The sequence below is a fragment of the Geotrypetes seraphini genome, chromosome 5, assembly GCF_902459505.1.
Source record: "Geotrypetes seraphini chromosome 5, aGeoSer1.1, whole genome shotgun sequence".
In the NCBI taxonomy this organism is placed as follows: Eukaryota; Metazoa; Chordata; class Amphibia; order Gymnophiona; family Dermophiidae; genus Geotrypetes; species Geotrypetes seraphini.
Window position 1 is genome coordinate 164,203,432 of NC_047088.1, and position 18,340 is coordinate 164,221,771.

The window sequence follows — 18,340 nt, forward strand, 5'->3', positions numbered from 1 at the left end:
TATCTCAATACTTATTTCCTGGTCAGTGTAAATTGTTTGATGTTCTGATAACTGTGATTAAATCTATATTAATCCCTGCTTTACTAAACCATAGCAGGGTTTTAGCACCAGCCATGCCAGCTCTGACGCCATCGCAACTGTTACCATCACGGCCGGCGCTAAAAACCGTGCTATAATTTTGTAAAATGGGGGGGGGGGAGGATTGACTGGAAGGATAATACCAAGGTATCTTTTATTTTTTGTTTAAATATGAGGTTAAAATTGCTGAAAAAACAAATTCTGTTACTAAACTTAATAAGATTTGGGATCTAGTCTGTATTTAATCAAAGTATGTAATCAATTTTAACCACATTAATGGTTTTATATTCCGTTTTCTTATTTTTCTTTTATTGTGATCCTGTTAAAAAAACTTCAATAAGGATGATTTGTACATAAAAAAGCACTAATATTGAGAAGCCACAATATACAAAAAAAAAAGAATGAACAATTTTTGCAGCTTTTGAGAGCAGTGATGCCCTGAGAGTTTCAGGGTTTCTTATTTAAACACTATTGTGGAATGACTCTCGTTTTCTCTCTTTATAGTACCCAAACCTAGAGTCAACTGAACACTGTGACACTGAAGCAGTGACATCTCTGATCCAGTCTCACATTCCTGAAGCTCGCCTCAAGGAGGATATTGGAGGAGAGCTAATCTATTTGCTTCCCCCCTTCAGTGCTGAAGTGTCTGGATCCTACCTGTCTCTACTCAGGGCCCTTGACACTAGCATGAATGATATCCATATTGGGTGCTATGGAATTTCAGATACTACTATAGAAGAGGTATAAAGCCATTGTTGTATTATTGGTGATCCCTTAGACAGAGAAACAGAAAATGAAAAAGTGCTTTAGTGATTCATTTCTGATAGTATTCCAGGTTATTTGCTTGATTTCAGTTCTTGGTTTCACATCAGCAGTTTAATGTATTCCGTTGAATTCTGGAACCTGTTCATGCATATGCTAGGGAAAAAGTTTCAAAGCCATTTATGTGGTTAAATAGCAATTTCCTCTCATAGAAATGAGTGCTTGAAGATTGCCTACCATCAGTGTGGGCTGAAAACATGCATGTTTCGTCAAGATGTTCGTCCAGGGGTTTGTTCGAAGTGGGATCAGAAAATAACATAAATACCTGTTCTCTTAAGCTTCTGCAGCTGGTGTCGTGATTGTTGCTGTTGTCCGGATCTCACTTCATCTGGGTAGGTAGAACCGACGTTTCAGCATACCATGAAGAAAACCACAGCATGACGGCTGAAACATTGTTTCTACTTACCCAGATGTGGCGAGACCCAGACAACAGCAACAAACATAAATACCAGTCAATCTTCAAAGCAATTTAAATGGGTAGGTGAGGCTAACTATAAATATTCAGTACCACTTATCTGGGTAGTTAGTGCCACTGAATATAGGCGCCTAAGCATGCCTACATTATAAGCACTTCTCCATGCAGTTGTTGATCAACCTCTAGACGCCATGTATAGAATCACACTTAGGCATCACTAGGCCTTCTAGAGGTAAGTGCCAGGTTTTATATAGCCTAATTTACCGGCACCTCAATAGGTTGACAGTCTATATTAAAGAGCTTCGTGAAGGAAAAAGATCTCAGCGCCACACCAGGAACGTATATTGTTCTCCTGTAGTTGTTAGGTAGTAGTAGGTATCTTTCATAGATCAAAAAAACCTTCACTTATTACATTAACTGTGACTATAATTTTAGCCAATCTCTTTATATTTTAATTATTTCAAACTTTCATTAATATTACTATTTAATTTATATTTTTTTGTAATTTAAACACCGATAAATAAACTTTCAAATGTGCGCCTCTGTTAAGGACTGATTAGCAGAATGCTGTTGATTTTGAAACAACAGCGGCAGCAAAAGTTAGCATTCAAATATCATCTCAACACAGTGAGCCCTCCGAATCCGCAGTTTCAGTATCCGTGGATTTGGTTATTTGGTTAGATCGCCCTTTCATCCCTATTGACAAGGCAAGACTTTCCTCCCAGTCTCCTCTACAAGTCCAGACCCTCTCCCAACATCCCAATCAGGCCAGACCTAAAATCCTTTATGGCCTAGCAGGATATTGGGGCAGGTGTGAACCTCACTCACTTATGCCCCTAGTGGCTGTCTCTACAAAATGGCCTTGGTACTGAATATCTAGAGCAAATCCTTCCAGCGTTGGCCAGCATTAAGAACATAAGAATTGCCATACTGGGACAGACCAAAGGTCCATCAAGCCCAGTATCCTATTTCCAACAGTGACCACCACAGGTTTCAAGTACCTAGCTAGATCCCAAGTAGTAAAACAGATTTTATGCTGCTTATCTTATGAATAAGCAGTGGATTTCCCCAAGCCATCTCAATAATGGCCTATGGACTTCTCTTTTAGGAAATTATTCAAGCCTTCACAACATTCTCTGGCAACGAATTCCAGAGTTTAATTACACATTGTGTGAAGAAATATTTTCTCTGGTTTGTTTTAAATCTACTACTTAGTAGCTTCATCGCATAACCCCTAGTCCTAGTATTTTAGGAAAGAGTAAACAAGCAATTCACATCTACCCTTTCCACTCCACTCCACTCCATTCTATAGACTTTTATCATATCACCTCTGAGCAATCTCTTCTTCAAGCTTTAGCCTCTCCTCATAGGGAAGTCACCACAAACCTTTCATCATTTTCATCGCCCTACTCTGTACCTTTTTAAATTCCACTATATCTTTTTTGAGATACAGAGGCAACAACTACATACAAGTGCGGCCATACCATAGAGCAATACAAGGGCATTATAACATTTTCATCTTTGTTTTAAGATACATTGACTGCCATGGGCTAAATATCAATCACATTTTATTGCCAAACCCACACATAATTGTCTGTAGAAAATCTATCCACAATATAAAAAGATGCCAAAGTCTGACAATACATTATGGGGCACAACTTAAAGTATTATCACCCTGAGTGGCATAAATAATCAATATAACACAATGTACAATACTCCACTCAATTCAATTCAGGAGGTGCATCTGCAGTGATATATTCCATATACTAACTATTCTCTATTCAGTAAAAGGCCTCAGAATTGGAGCCTATGCACAGTCTTAACATAGACTGAAAGATCAGCGTAGTTTTTACTGCTCCATGCTCCAGTCATTGGCCGAAAAACCTTAAGTCTATATTTATTCTTAACGTCTTGATAATACATTATGGGGCTCATAATCAGAAAAAAAACCCCAAACGTCTAAAAAGTGGCCTAAATGGGTACTTGGACGATCAAAAAGCCTGATCGTCCAAGTACCCATAATCAAAGCTGGTTTTAGACAGATCTAAAAGCAGCTTAGGCCTTTATCCTGCCTCTAAACGCATATAGTGAAAAGGAGTTTTTTTTTATAATGACCTGCCTCTGCATTCAGCTGTTTAAATGCCCAGACCACCACTGCATCTACACTAACAACATATAATCAACCAAAAACATCCTAAGTCCCAAACGCCCAACACTAGAGCTTTTAGGCAAAGGAGGAGCCAGTCTTTCGCTTAAAAGCTGGATTCTGTAACCGGTGTCTGTCAGAAACAACACCGGTTACAGAATCCACCCCCCACAACATCAGGCCAGGAGAGAGCCCAAGCCCTCCTGGTCCTGCCGATCTGCAACCCCCCCCTCACCACCGATTACAATCGGGGCAAGAGGGAGACCAAGCCCTCTTGCCCCAGCGATACACGAACCCCCCTGCCAATTACAATCAGGCCAGGAGGGAGCCCAAGCCTTACTGGCCACACGACCCCCCCTACAAGATCGGGAAGGAGGGAGCACAGGCCCTCATGCCCCAATGCAAACCCCCCATGACCGCCCCACCGAACCCCCGATTCTCCTGCCGAAAACTTCCTCTACCTGCCGACCCGCGAGACCCCCCCCCGCCGAAAAACGTTGGCCGGATAGATGGGTCCCAGCCACAGGAGGGGCCTAAGGCTACTAGGCCAATTCCGATTGGCCCAGGCGCCTCAGACCCCACCTGTGGGCGGGGTTTGAGCCGCCTGGACCAATCAGGCCCTAAAGCCAGCCCTTTGAGGGATGGCTGGCCTGCCAGACGGATGGGCTTGGGACCTGTCCATCCGGCCAACGTTTTTCAGGTGTGGAGGGGTGTCAGGGTGGGGTTGCAGGGTCAGCTTGGGGGTGTCACGGGTCGGCGAGTGAGGGGAGGTTTTTGGCGGGCCGATCGGGGGCTCGGGGGGGCAGTCGTGGGGGGGGTTTGCATTGGGGCAGGAGGCCTGGGATCCCTCCTGCCTGGATCTTAGTGGGAGTGGGGGATAGGGTGGTCTCGTGGCCAGGAGGGCTTGGGCTCCCTCCTGGCCCGATCATAATCAGTGAGGAGGGGAGGGGGGGTTCGCTGTTTGGCAGGGCCAGGAGGGCTTGGGCTCTCTCCTGGCCTGATGTTGTGGGGGGTGGATTCTGTAACCGGTGTTGTTTTTGGCAGAATCCAGTGTTTAAGTGAAGGACTGGCTCCTCCTTTGCCTAAAAGCTCTAGTGTTGGGCGTTTGGGTCTTAGGCTGTTTTTGGTTGATTATATGTTGTTAGTGTAGACATAGTGGTGGTCTGGGCGTTTAAACAGCTAAACATAGAGGCAGGTCATTATTTAAAAAACCTCCTTTTGGATGTTTTTTTTGATAATGGACATTTACCCTGCTTCTACTTTCAACGTTTAAGGCCTTAGGCCCCTCCACGTCTATGGCAAGATTCAAAGGAAAGGACAAGTTATACATTCTCCTTGCAAATTAGTACAAGGGTTCTTCAAAATGTTTCCACACTTTCATATTTTTGCAGGCAATGTTTGGGGCGGGAGATATGGTAAGAGGGTGTGTCGTAGAATCAGTCAGTTAAAGCAGGGTGATCATGTGGAAAAGTGGTGTAATTTGCTTTTGAGATATTTAATAAATAATGTTAAAAAAAATAAGTGGAAACTTTTTGAAGATCTCTCGTACAAAGTTTGTACCCTGCAAACTTCATTCCAAAGTGGACAGTCTAAAAATTTCCTCCTGAAATGGAAATTTAATTGTAAGATGTAGTCCCTACCCATTCCCCACTACAAAATGTAATTTTCCATGCAAGCAGCTTAATATCAGAATTAGTGCAGATACACACATTGCCATGTTAAACGTTGAGTGCAACTTAGAATTAAACCCCTGATATACATTGCAGGAGATTGTTGTGTCTTTCGGTGACTGAAACTAACCCTTTTAAATTATTTTATTTCATTTTGAAGGTGTTTCTTAAACTGACTGAAGGCTTAGATAGTGAATATGGTACAAAATGGCCCACAACAAAGACAGTGATTCCTGTACCCAATGACACTGACTCTACAGTCATCGATGAGACTTCTAGGAGCAGCTACAGCTTTCCTGACAGAGATGGTATTTATTAGCAAGTAGTATTTTTCTTATCATCACACAAACAAGTGCAGATGCCTTCGTTATGCTCTTCAGTCAGCAGGTGAAAACTGAGAACTAAGCCCACTGACTCTTCAGTATTTTTCAGTCTCCAGCAGGTGGTAGGTCTGATTCCTCTGCAGCCCAGAAGGTCTTGAAGGACAATTTTTATTTTAGAAAAAAAGGAGACATTCTAACTACAATTTTGAACCGACTCTGGCCTTGAAAAAATTATCCCAAGTCCCTTTCCTTCCCTCTCTTACTGACCCACATTTGTTCTCTGAGCAAAGTGGAACAAGATTAATTTAGTTGCAGGGGCTGGTTTAGGTGCCTTGGCTTGTCTTGCCTTAGCAGGGAGCCTAGAGTGCTCAGAATTAAACTTTCCACAACAGAAAACTGTGATGCTCTAGTCTTGCTCCATGTTGCCTGGCGTGGAGAAGGCTGATAATCATTGGGAGAATTTCATTGTTGCCACACCGCTATAAAGCCAGGTACCTAAGAGCCTAACTGTGTCCAGTCACAATGGTGGCTCAGCCTAAATGCAGAAAATGCTGTTTAGTGGGTGGTATGTTTTGGGTGGTCTTATCATTGGAGGGGTGGTTCCAAGCCTGTAAGGCAGCTGAGGAGGAAAAGACATAACATAACATCAAATAAAAATTTATTTATATACATAGAAACAGATGGCAGATAAGGGCCACGGCCTATCAAGTCTGCCTACCCCAATAACCCTCCCCTACCTTTCTCTGTGAAGAGATCCCACGTGACGATCCCATTTTGTCTTATAATCAGGCACGCTGCTGGCCTCAATTACCTGTAGGAGTTCTATGCAATTTACAACAGAAAATTGAAACGGTGCCAATAAAACAAATGACCTGGAAATTAGAAAAAATTCTTACATCAGTAGGTTTTCAATAATTTCCTGAACTTCTGGCAAGAGACAGATCTACTGTAACTAAGATTTACAAGCTCTTTATCACAAGAAGCTGCCTGGAAAAATCGGAGTCGTTGAAAATAGTGCTTGTATAAATTACCCTTTGTCGATGGAAAAGCAAACAAATTACAATTACGTCTTGGGCATTGTGACTTAATGAATAAAAAATGATCCACACGATAATCTAATTTCAGCCGACACTCAGCTGGCAGAGCAGTGCACAGAAACCTCAGGCTGGCCTGAGCTGGAGAGCGAGGTGCTGTCTTCAAAGATAGTTTCAGTGTGAATGCCATACCAAGTGCAGTTGAGGTACATGTGGATTTAGATGAGACCCAGTGCTGTTCCCTTTAACAAGGTCACGTAGGGAGAACACACAGTGAGCAGCCCTTGCAGAGGATGCTGTTTCTCATATTAATCCCCCAGGTCCAGCAATTGCAGATTTATCTGCCGTCATCTACTATGTTACTATGATGGTGCCATTTTCTTGGGGCATTCAGTTGTATGAAGTGGTGACTCTGATCTGCTAACTTAACAAAAGGCAAAAGTCTATATGCTATAGATTGGACATCGCTAATGACAGATGCTGGTTTTTCCATTTGGGGATCCTGCTGCCTGGACAAATGGATTCAGAGCTGTTGGTCATCAAATATGCTCAGTAATCAATCAACCATCTGGAAACATATAGTACATCTAGTGCTCATAGAAGTTCCGCCATTGTTTCATTACAAAGTGGTGTTTGCTGCTGGTGAAGATTTGAAGAGGTAAGTGGGCAAAGAGGAGAAGGCCCCCACCAAGATAGTACCTGGGGAGGTCCCCCCCTCCCTCTTGCTATGACACTAGACGTTCTTTCCAACAACGTGATGACAGTAGCCTATATGAAGAAACAGGGGAAACAAGGATTCTTCAAACAACAGAGAAAGTTTAGATGCTGAACAGTTGGGTGGAAGCAAACTTGAAAGACCCATCAGCCATTCATTTAGGAAAAGTTCATGCAGATTTCCTCAGTAGAATCATCATAGATCTGGGGAAATGGAGCCCAGATTAGATAACATTCCAGTTGATAATGAAGCTCTGGTGTTTCCTAGTCACTGGTCTAATGGTTTCAGGTCTGAGCTCCCAAGGCCTAGGCTTCTTTAATTGACAAAAGGGCACCAAGAAAATTAGATGCACTGATACAACCCTGGCCATCTAGAAGTCTTTGGTATGTTTCTTTCATAGCCACTGATAGGCAGGACCATTCAACGGGTCAAGCAACATCAAAGAGTGATTTTGGTAGCTCTGGATTGTCTAACAAGGCCATAAAAGTGAAGTATCCTCTAGTATTCTAATTTTCCAACAGACCTCTGGTTCAGGGGCTGATCTGCATGTCAGATTTATCATGGTTTTATCTTATGGCATGGCTATTGAGAGAGCTAAGTTGCAAAAGAGGAGATACTCTCCTTGGGCCATAAATACTTTGTTATACTCTCAAAAATTCTCTACTTTGTTAATACATGTGAGCATTTGAAGAAGTTTTGAAGTATGGTGTCAAGAAAAAATAAATTTTCTCATTTCATGCTTTGATTCCTGAAATTCTAGAAAATAAAGATTTAGCTTTAGCTTCCCTGAGGGATCAGGTTTTGTGGCCTTTAGTTGTTTCTGCAGAATGGTCAGGAGAAAGTCCTTGGATACCCATCAGGTGATTTTTGAAGGGTGTTAAACACTGTTTTATCTAAACTGGAGTCCTATAATTTCATTGATGCCAGTGGGGGGTGGTGCTCAATATTATGTTTTCAATCACTAGGATTAGACAGGTCCCCAGAGTCCTGCAGAGCTTTCCTGTCTTTCACCATTGAAAATGAGATGGTGAAACAGCAGTTCTCACTGCAAAACTGTAGGTGGAGGACTCCCACACTGCTTAGAGGTGACAGTGGTGATAAGCTAAAACATCCTCTTTGTCAACATATAGTGCCTCCTTGGGATTTGAATTTAGTACTTTCATCTCTTTTTCTGCCACCCTTTGAGCCATTAAGAACAGCTTTCTTGAAGGATCTTATCCTCAAAGTTGTGTTTTTGGTGGTTGTTCAGCTGAGAAGATTCTGAGTTACAAGCACTTTCTTATTGGAAGCCTTTCCTGTTTTGTTTTCTAGAAAAAAAGAGTGCTTATATTAGTTCCTTCACTTTCTCATCTCAACCAACCTATTTCCTTGCCAGTGTTCCAGGAGATAGGAGCAACTGCTTCTAACTGCAATCTTATGGCACCTGGGTCTAGTTTGTGGGTTTATCTCCAGAGAACCAAAGCCTTCAGAAAATCTGATAGGCTGTTCATGGAAAGATGAAGCAGCAAAGTAGGCTAGATGGAGAAGCCATTGCATCTGCATACATTCTCCAGGGGCATCCTCTTCTGGAGATTTTGTCAGCCAATTCAACCTAAGAGCAGGAAGACTCTTGGACAGAGCATACTCTTATTCTGCAGCAGGGCTGTTATGGTCCTACAGTGACTGATAACTACTTTAGTACGTCTAGTGTCATAGCAAGAGGGAGGGGGGGACCTCCCCAGGTACTATCTTGGTGGGGGCCTTCTCCTCTTTGCCCACTTACCTCTTCAAATCTTCACCAGCAGCAAACAGCATCTCCTACCTGCTGCTCATGCCAGCCTCAGCTCTCTTTCTGATGTCACTTCCTGATGGCGAGACCAGGAAGTGATCTCAGAGCAAGAGATGAGGCCAGCACAGGCAGCAGGTAGGAGATGCTGCTCATTGCCAGAAAAGATTTGAAGAGATATGCAAGGGGTGCGTGGTGTGGTGATACCAGGTGCCACCGCCTCGTGTGCCTTGCTTCCTCGCTTCATTACATTACATTACATTAGTGATTTTTATTCCGCTTGTACCTTGCGGTTCAAAGTGGATTACATAAGAAGAAAGCTGGACATTTCCAGGAGGGTACATGACATTGGAGAAAACAGATTGAGGGTAAGACTTAATAACAGAATGAGTGTAGACTTAGTAATATTGGAAGATAGATCAAGTTACATTTCATTACATATCAATAGTCTGTTTCCATGCGTTGGTAGGTAATCGGTTTCGGTAGGATGAATTAGGTTCCATGTTTTGTTTTTTTTGTTTTTTTGTTCGATTGAGGGTAAGGTGCCAGGGAGTGAGCAAAACCTGGTCGGTGTAAGTGGAAGAGGAGAGGGAGATTAGGTAGATTGTATATACTTTTTGAATAGCAGCATTTTGATTTCTTTATGGAAAGCTTTGAAGTCAGATGTTGAGGTTAACAATCTGGTGATGGAGGGTTCGAGTTTTGCTGCATGCGTTGCTATGAGGTTATCATAAAGCTTTTTACGATGAGTGCCATTGAGTGGTGGGTATGAGAATGGTGTCAGTGTTCTTCTTATTCTGGATGGAAGGTTACGGTTTAGGCGATCGTTTAGATAGGCAGGTGCAGTACCGTTGAATACTTTGAAGATTAGACAGTATAGTTTGAATTGAATTCTGGCTCTAATTGGTAGCCAATGTGAGTCTAGGTAGGCGTTGGTGATGTGGTCATATTATCTGAGGGAGTAGATTAGTCTGAGAGCAGTGTTCTGAATGGTCTGTAGTTTTTTGATCATGTTTGTAGGACATGGTAGATATAGGATGTTGCAGTAGTCTACAAGTCCTAGTACCAGGGATTGGACAATGATCCTGTAGTGTTGTTTGTCGAAGAATTTCCTTATTTTTCTTAAGTTGCGCATTGTGAAGAATGCTTTTTGGGTAGTTTTGTTGATTTGAGCCTGCATTGTGCAGCATCTATCTATCAGCACTCCCAGAATTTTGAGGGAGGTTTGGATTGGGTGTTTGATTGCTTTAATTTCCAGGTCTGTTATGGATGGGTTTTTGTCCGTTTCAAGCATTAAGAATTTGGTTTTGTCCGAGTTTAGTTTTAATTTGTGGTTTGTCATCCATTTTTCTACTTCGTCCAGTATTGTTTCCAGGTGTCCTGTTGAGGTGTGGTCTTGGGTTTCGAAGGGGAGGAGAATAGTTATGTCGTCTGTGTAGCTGAAGGATGTTACATTTAGGTTGTCTAGAGTGGTACCAAGGGAGGAGATGTAGAGATTGAATAGAATGGGTGAAAGTGGAGATCCCTGCGGGACTCCGCATGGATTTGACCATGTGTTAGATTTCATATCGTTTATCTTAACTCTGTACATTCTTGTTTTAAGGTATCCTTGGAACCAGTTGTAAACCACCCCTGAGATCCCTATTGCATCAAGTATCTGGAGTAGTATGGTATGATCAACTAGATCAAAGGCTGCGGAGAGATCTAGTTGGATAATTAGGATCCTGTGTCCTTTACTGAGGTGTTGTCGGGCTATGTCCAGTAGTGTTGCTAGTAGAGTTTCCGTGCTGTGGTAAGATCTAAATCCTGATTGAGATGAGTGAAGTATATTGTGGTCAGCTAGGTAGTTGGTGAGGTATTGAGCCACAAGTCCTTCAATCAGCTTGACATATAATGGGATCGACGCGATAGGTCTATAGTTGGTAGGTGTGTCTACAGGAACTTTTTGGTCTTTCAGTATGGGTGTGATTATGATCTCTCCAAGATCTTGTGGGAATTGGCCTTCTATGAGAGTGCTTTGTATCCACTGCATGAGGCTGGTTTTGAATTTAGGGGAGGCATTTGTGAGTAGATACGATGGGCAGTAGTTCAAGTCGCATGAGGTGTGGCTGTATTTTTTATATAGTCGGTTCAAATCAGGCCATTGTAGAGTTGGGAAGGTGACCCATGTTCTGTCTGCTGTTATGGCTTCTTCTGTTGTGGGGGTAGTTATTAACTCGTCGAGTATGGTAGTTGAGTTGTTGAAGGTAGTTCTGATTTTGATGATCTTGAGTTTGAAATGGTCAGCTAGTTGGGAAGCTGTTGGTGTTTTGTTGGCTTGGGTGGCAAGGAATGGGTTTGTGTCTGTAAGTTTTTTTACTAAGTTAAAGAGTGTTTTTGTGTCGGGGTTGTTTGTGCCAATTAGTTTAGTGTAGTATGTTTTGCGCTTTTCCTTAAGTTTGTTGTTATATAGTTTGATTTGGGTTTTCCAAGCGGATTTGGTTTGGTCATTTCTCTTTTTTCTCCAAGATCTTTCAAGTTGTCTGCAATGCCTTTTTAGTAGGTGGAGTTCTGAGTCGAACCACTTGTCTGAGGGTCTACAGGTTCTGTGTTTGGTTTTTTCTGGGGCTAGCTCATTCAAGGTTGTTTCACTTAGGGTGCGCCAGTGGTTTACGAAGTCTGTAGGGTCAGTGGGATCGATTGCAGGGTCCACTTTGTCCCAGAATGTGGCTGGTTCAATTTTCTGTCTAGATTTGAAGGTTGTTTTTTGGGGCATAGATTTTATGTTATTTTGAGGCCAGTTGATTGTGAAGGTGTATTTGTGGTGGTCTGACCAAAGAGAGGGATGCCAAGTACCATTGGTGATGTGAATGTTTGGGGAGTGAAGGTTATGAGGCGTGAATGCTGCTATATCAAGTTGGTGGCCTTTTTCGTGCGTGGGTTCCGGATTGAGGATCTGGAAGGATAGGGCGTCGAGGTATGAGAGTATTTCGTTTGCTTGTTTGGATGTGTGGTCTTCGAGGTAGAGATTGATGTCTCCTAGGAGCAAGTTGTATGTGGAGGTTAGAGAGTTCTGGAATAAGAATTCTTTGAGGTCATGTTTTGAGGTGTTCCATTTTCCTGGAGTGATGTAGCATAGTAGACAGTTCAAGGTGCCTGTGAGTGTGTCGTCGGAGAGTTGGCAAGCAAGAAGGTCTAAGTGAGGGGTTGATTGTTTGTGTAGCACTTTTAGGTTGAGATTATTTTTTACTAGGATCGCTAGTCCTCCCCCTCGTTTGTTTTCTCGACATACCATTTCTAATTTGTAACCTTTGGGGCAGAATTTGGTTATGCATGGGTCCGAGTTGGATGTTAGCCAGGTTTCAGTTAGGAAGAGACAGTTTAGTTGTTCTTTGATTATCCAGTCTTTGATTAGATTTGCTTTTGGGCTTATTGATCTTATATTCATGTAGGCACAGGCTAGCGAGGTGTGTTTTGTGTTGGAGTTAAGGTTGCAATTGAGGTAGAGGATATTATTTGCTGGTGTTTGTTGTTTTTGCGTGGTGGTCTTGTGCTTTGGTGGAGGTCGTTTTCCCCAGACGGTGGGAATGTGGTCTTGGCTGGTCAGTGGGCAGGATGTTAGGGTTCTGGTGGTGTGGATTTTTCTGGGTGGATGTGGTTGTCTGAAGGTTGATGTCAGAATTGGGATGGGTGATAGATGATACCCTGTGGTTTGCCAGTTTGAAATGAGTAGTGATAGTATTAGGAGGGCAAGTATGATTTTGTATGCGTGATTTTCCATTTTGATTGTGGGGTGGAAGATTCTTTAGATCTAGTATCTCTTTGGTTAGAGTTGTGGCAATGGTGTTGGTGTTTTCGAGAGTATTTTTTTTTTTATTAAATAGTAATCAGACACGGAAGAAGATGGAGAGAGTTTCTGATTGCTCTCCTCTCTGGTGGAGGTAATCGCCTATGTGTTTAGACTCTGGCTTGTGGTGGCGTATGAGGAGTCTGGTCCCTCGCAGGTTGGGGAGAGGGGCGGCGCGGGCTCCCACGCTGCCTCTCCTCTGCTGGGCTCTGAAAACAAATGTCCGCGCTGCAGGGAGTGAAATCGGGTCCCTCGCTGGTCGGGGAGAGGGGCGGAGCAGGGCTCCCACGCTGCCTCTCCTCTGCTGGGCTCTGAAAACAAATGTCCGCGCTGCAGGGAGTGAAATCGGGTCCCTCGCTGGTCGGGGAGAGGGGCAGAGCAGGGCTCCCACGCTGCCTCTCCTCTGCTGGGCTCTGAAACGAAAGTCCGCGCTGCAGGGAGTGAAATCGGGTCCCTTGCTGGTCAGGGAGAGGGGCGGAGCAGGGCTCCCACGCTGCCTCTCCTCTGCTGGGCTCTGAAAACAAAAGTCCGCGCTGCAGGGAGTGAAATCGGGTCCCTCGCTGGTCGGGGAGAGGGGCGGAGCAGGGCTCCCACGCTGCCTCTCCTCTACTGGGCTCTGAAAGCAAATGTCCCACCGCTGAGAATGTTCCAAGTATTTGTACTGGTTGGTGGTATGATAAGAAAGGTTAAATAAGTTCTTACCTGCTAATTTTCTTTCCTTGAATCCCTCCAAATCAGTTCAAGGCCCACCCATGTGGTTATTTAATGATTGGTTATCTGATTCACATTTAAAATAAAAGAGAGAAAAAAAATAAAACAATTTCTTGATTGTTCATTGTTTTATTTGAATAGTTTACTGTATTTCTTGGGGAGAAAAAAGTTGTCTTCCTGTTCTGTTAGAAAACATACTCTCAGGGGGCTGCATAGGGTTCTTATGCTGTGACATCACATTTCTCAGTCTCCATCTGCTGGCAGGAGAGCATAACCCAAGCATCTGGACTGGTTTGGAGGGACTCTTGGAAAGAAAATTAGCAAGTAAGGACTAATTTAACCTTTTATGAGTTATCAAATACTAGAATAAAACAAGCAAAACACTGATAAATAACTATCATAAAAAAATAGTGTAGAGTTGCATTCAGGGCTCCTTTTATGAAGGCGCGTTAGGGCCTTAACGCGCAGAATAGTGCGCACTAGCTGCTGCCGCCTCCTCTTGAGCAGGCGGTAGTTTTTCGGCTAGCGCGCACTATAGCACGCGCTAATCAGGTGCGTGTGCTAAAACCGCTAGCACACCTTCGTAAAAGGAGCCTCTAGTCTATTTGAATGTGTGTCAATAAAATAGAAACTCAGAATAGCAATTTTGTTAAAATATCAAATAAAGGCTTAGAAAGAAAAAGCAAATGGAAATGGTTTTGATTGTTACTTTATTATTTTTAGTTATGGAAATCTTTTAACCCTCTGTATGGCCACTTTTTAATATATTTTCATATACAGTATCTTTGAGTTTCCAAGTTTTATTAAAAAATTGATAAAATGCTTATATAATTTCTAAGTGATTTACATTAAAAATGATATTTACAAAGAAGAAATATAAACAATACTAATGTTAATACTGACTTATAAAAGACACCAGGAGAAAAAGGGGAGAACTACAATTTTTTTAAAGCATCCCATATCCCGACTTTCTGTTCTGGGCTGTTAGAGGCATGAAAGGAAATGGGAAAATTAGAAAGTGGGAAATGATACAAAAGCACATGTCGTTACTTTTATTATCAATATATTTCAATATTTTATTTTATTTTTTGAACAGATCTTGAACTCACTAAACTAAAAAAAGTGACTGGATTGACATTGACACTGAAGAAAATCATAGCTATATTTATTAAGAGATTTCACAATTCTCGCCGGAACTGGAAGGGCTTGATTGGTCAGATCCTTATGCCAGTACTCTTTGTACTAGCATCTATGGGAGTTGGGTCCATTAGTATTGGGTCTACAAATTATCCAGCACTCAGACTTTCTCCCTCTATTTATGGAACTTCAGGCCAAGCAGTTGTCTTTGAGTAAGTAATATGAACTGAGAAGTAAAATGCATGAGAGTGAAGCTCTTGGACAAAGGTCTTCTTATGAGCATTCTGGAAATTCAGGAGCTTCATACTATAAACAGAATAATGAGTTGATTTCATTCAATGAAATAATATCACCTACAGCTTTTTTTTTTTTTTTTTACTATTTAAAAAGCACTGAGCAGATCTGCAACAGATATTCAGCAAATGACTGCTAGAAGCATGAAGGCATGGCCTGTCTGGCTCCCCTAGTAGTCACTAACCCCCTCCAACTCCCCAAAGATATGAATGAAACAGTATATACCGGCCTGTTTGACAGCTTCAGATGTTATGGCCGGTTCTATTAGAGCAGCAAGTAAGTCTCTGGAGTAGCCTAGTGGATGGTCCAGTGGACTACAGAGAAGGGGACTGAGGCCTATATCCTTGTGGTGGAAAGTATGAGCCTTCCAAAGCATAACCTAAATAAACCTACCCTAGTGGAGTATATAGTCCAATAATATACCAGAAAAAATTCCACTATCACTTATTCAGAGAAGTGCACTCACTTTTTAGTTTTAATTTCCAATTTCAACAGGAAAAGGCCTTCCAAAACATACCCAAAACCTACTGTATCTACATATAGGCGATACCTGCCGCATAAGGGCTATTGGAGTGGTATATACAGTAGTTGGGTATAGTTGGTTTGGGGAATTCCTATGAGCGTCAGAGCTAATACCGCCGCAGCTTAGAGAATGACACGGTGACAAAATTCATCACCGTTCCCGTCACCGCGGGAAACCATCTTCATGTCATTCTTTAAGGAGAGAGGGAAGAATCAGAGTATAATTGGGCACAACCACTGACCCACAAGCTTTGCTTTGAAGAATGCTGGTGTAGAAGGACCGAGATTGAAATAGACACTGGAAAATGACATGGGATTATTTACCGCGGTTATCCACAGGGACGGGAACGGTGATGAATTTTGTCACCGTGTCATTCTCTACCGCAGCTGAAAATATAAAAGTATAATGCGGCTTTGTAAAAGGGGGTGGGGGGGTAGTGTTATTACTTTGTTACCTAGAAGATGGACTTCTATGGAGTTTATTTTCAAAGCATAAGGGCATCTAAAAATGTCCAAATCCACATCCATTGGCTTGAAATGTCCAAATCCCGATTTTATAAAGACAGAAAAGGGACATGCAACACTACAGTACATCTAAATAATAAGGGGGCATGTTGTAGGCATGTTTTGGGCATCACTAGGAAGGGCCTAAAATCAGGACATCCAGCAGCGATTACCAAATGGGAAGAAACATCCAGGTTTAAAATGTAGTACATCCTCAGTTACACCTGGTTACAGTCACATACATTTGTTGCTATCCCCCTTCTTCTTCTGGGTGTCATTGTAGACAATACAATGAAATCTTCCACCCAATGTGCAGTGGTGACTAAAAAAGCAAACAAGTTGCCAGGAATTATTTAAAAAAGGGATGGATAACAAGACCAAGAATGTTATAATGCTTCTGTATCGCTCCATGGTGCAACCTCACCTGAAGTATTGTGTTCAATTCTAGTCTCCTTATCTCAAGAAAGATATAGCGGCACTAGAAAAGGTTTAAAGAATAGCAACCAAGATGATAAAGGGGATGGAACTCCTCTTGTAGGAGGAAAGACTACAAAGGTTAAGGCTGTTCAGCTTGGAAAAGAGGCAGCTGAGGGGAGATATGATTGAAGTCTACAAAATCCTGAGTGGAGTAGAATGGGTACAAGTGGATCGATTTTTCACTCCATCAAAAATTACAAAGACTAGGGGACACTCGATGAAGTTACAGGGAAATACTTTTAAAATCAATAGGAGGAAATATTTTTTCACTCAGAGAATAGTTAATGTCTGGAACGCATTTGCCAGAGGTTCTGGTAAGAGTGGTTAGCGTAGCTAGTTTTAAGAAGGGTCTGGACAATTTCTTGAAGGAAAAGTTCATAGTCTGTAATTGAGAAAGACATGAGGGAAGCCACTGCTTGCCCTGGATTGGTAGCATGGAATGTTGCCACTCTTTGGGTTTTGGTCAGGTACTAGTGACCTGGATTGGCCATCGTGAGAATGGGCTACTGTGTTTGGACCTTTGGTCTGACTCAGTAAGGCTATTCTTATGTTCTCTGAAAGTGAAACTTAAAGGGGATACCTGGCTCTAACACAGCTTTAGGTATTAAGGGCTATCTTAGCAAAGCAAAAAGCAAGTCTGAGGAATTGCCTAATGTAGTATACTGTACATAAATCATAGGCATAGGAACATGGGAGGACACAGGGGCCATGGCCTTCCCAAAAATTGGCACTGCCCCAGTCCCCTTCCCTCCCAACCTCTGTCTGGCTCGCGGAATTGGTTTTTTTTTCTGCTGCAAAGTGGCAACGTGCACTGCCCCAGCCCCCTTATCTCCCAACCCGTCAGGCTCTGTCTTTACTCACAGAAAAGCGTTTCTTCTGCCGCTAAGCTGCAACGAGCAGGTGCGTGCTTTGGTGCGCCTGCTCGGTGCTGAGTGGCTTCTTAACTGGCTCCCACGAATTCTAGCAACAAAGGTAGGGAAAATGAATTTATTTTCATTTTAGTGATTGAATTGTGTAAGATTTGAGAAATTACATCTGCTGTCTATATTTAGCACTATTCAGGAAGAAATGCATTTGTTTCTATTTTTCTGGGGGTTGTACTGTATGCAGAGTCTTGCATGTTAGGATTTTATTTATATATATTAGTACTTTTAGTTTGTGGTCCTGTATTTGTGTAGAGGTTATCTGTGTTCTGCATGTGTGACCAAGGCCAGGTGTTCTGGTAGGAATGAATGTTGAGAAACATACATTGTGCTTTGTGTAGTTTAATTTTGTGGTTAACCCTTATGTATTGTTAATAAGATTATATTGTGTATATATGAAAAATGAAAGGAAAAAATTGTATTATAATTAGTACTATTATGGGGGCAGGTTCTGGGGCAGAGATTAGGTGGAGTCTGGGGTGGAGCTTGCGGGTCCCCCCAAAACAAAAAAGTGTTCTGCTGCCTATAACATAAACATATAAGCCTCAAGAAACCTGAAGGCTATTGATGGTGTCATTAGTACAAACTTGCTGTTTTTCTACTATTGCACATACTACATATATTTTTATAGACAATTATTGAAGCATGAATAATCATTCCACATTGTTTTCTCTTTCACATTAAACTTCAGGAACGAAAGTAATAGCACAAACAATTTAGTCTCTGCCATGCTTTCCTTTCCTGGAATAGAGACCATGTGCATGGACAACAGTTTGTAAGTAATTTTATTTTTATAATCTAAAATTAAATTAAAAAAATGAATCACACAAGCAGTTTGTGTTATAAACAGTGCTTATGTGGTTGGGTTGCTCATTTGCATGAATGTATTTTTTTCTAAATTCCAGCATGCAAATGTACTAAATAAAACAGAACCATTGACAAATATTTGAAGTGCAGCTTACCTCCAGTCTGTGTGGC

The 18,340-nt window shown here is 42.1% G+C and overlaps 1 protein-coding gene across 5 annotated transcripts in view; it reads left to right on the forward strand.

The window, feature by feature from the left end:
- ABCA12 (ATP binding cassette subfamily A member 12) overlaps positions 1 to 18,340 on the forward strand; it is a 604,574-nt gene that overhangs the window by 445,196 nt on the left and 141,038 nt on the right. For all 5 annotated transcript variants that reach the window (XM_033946149.1, XM_033946152.1, XM_033946153.1 and 2 more), the window contains 4 exons: positions 583 to 819; positions 5,292 to 5,439; positions 14,602 to 14,854; positions 18,054 to 18,137. In XM_033946149.1, the coding sequence (XP_033802040.1) occupies positions 583 to 819; positions 5,292 to 5,439; positions 14,602 to 14,854; positions 18,054 to 18,137 (722 nt within the window). The remainder of the gene's footprint in view (positions 1 to 582; positions 820 to 5,291; positions 5,440 to 14,601; positions 14,855 to 18,053; positions 18,138 to 18,340) is intronic.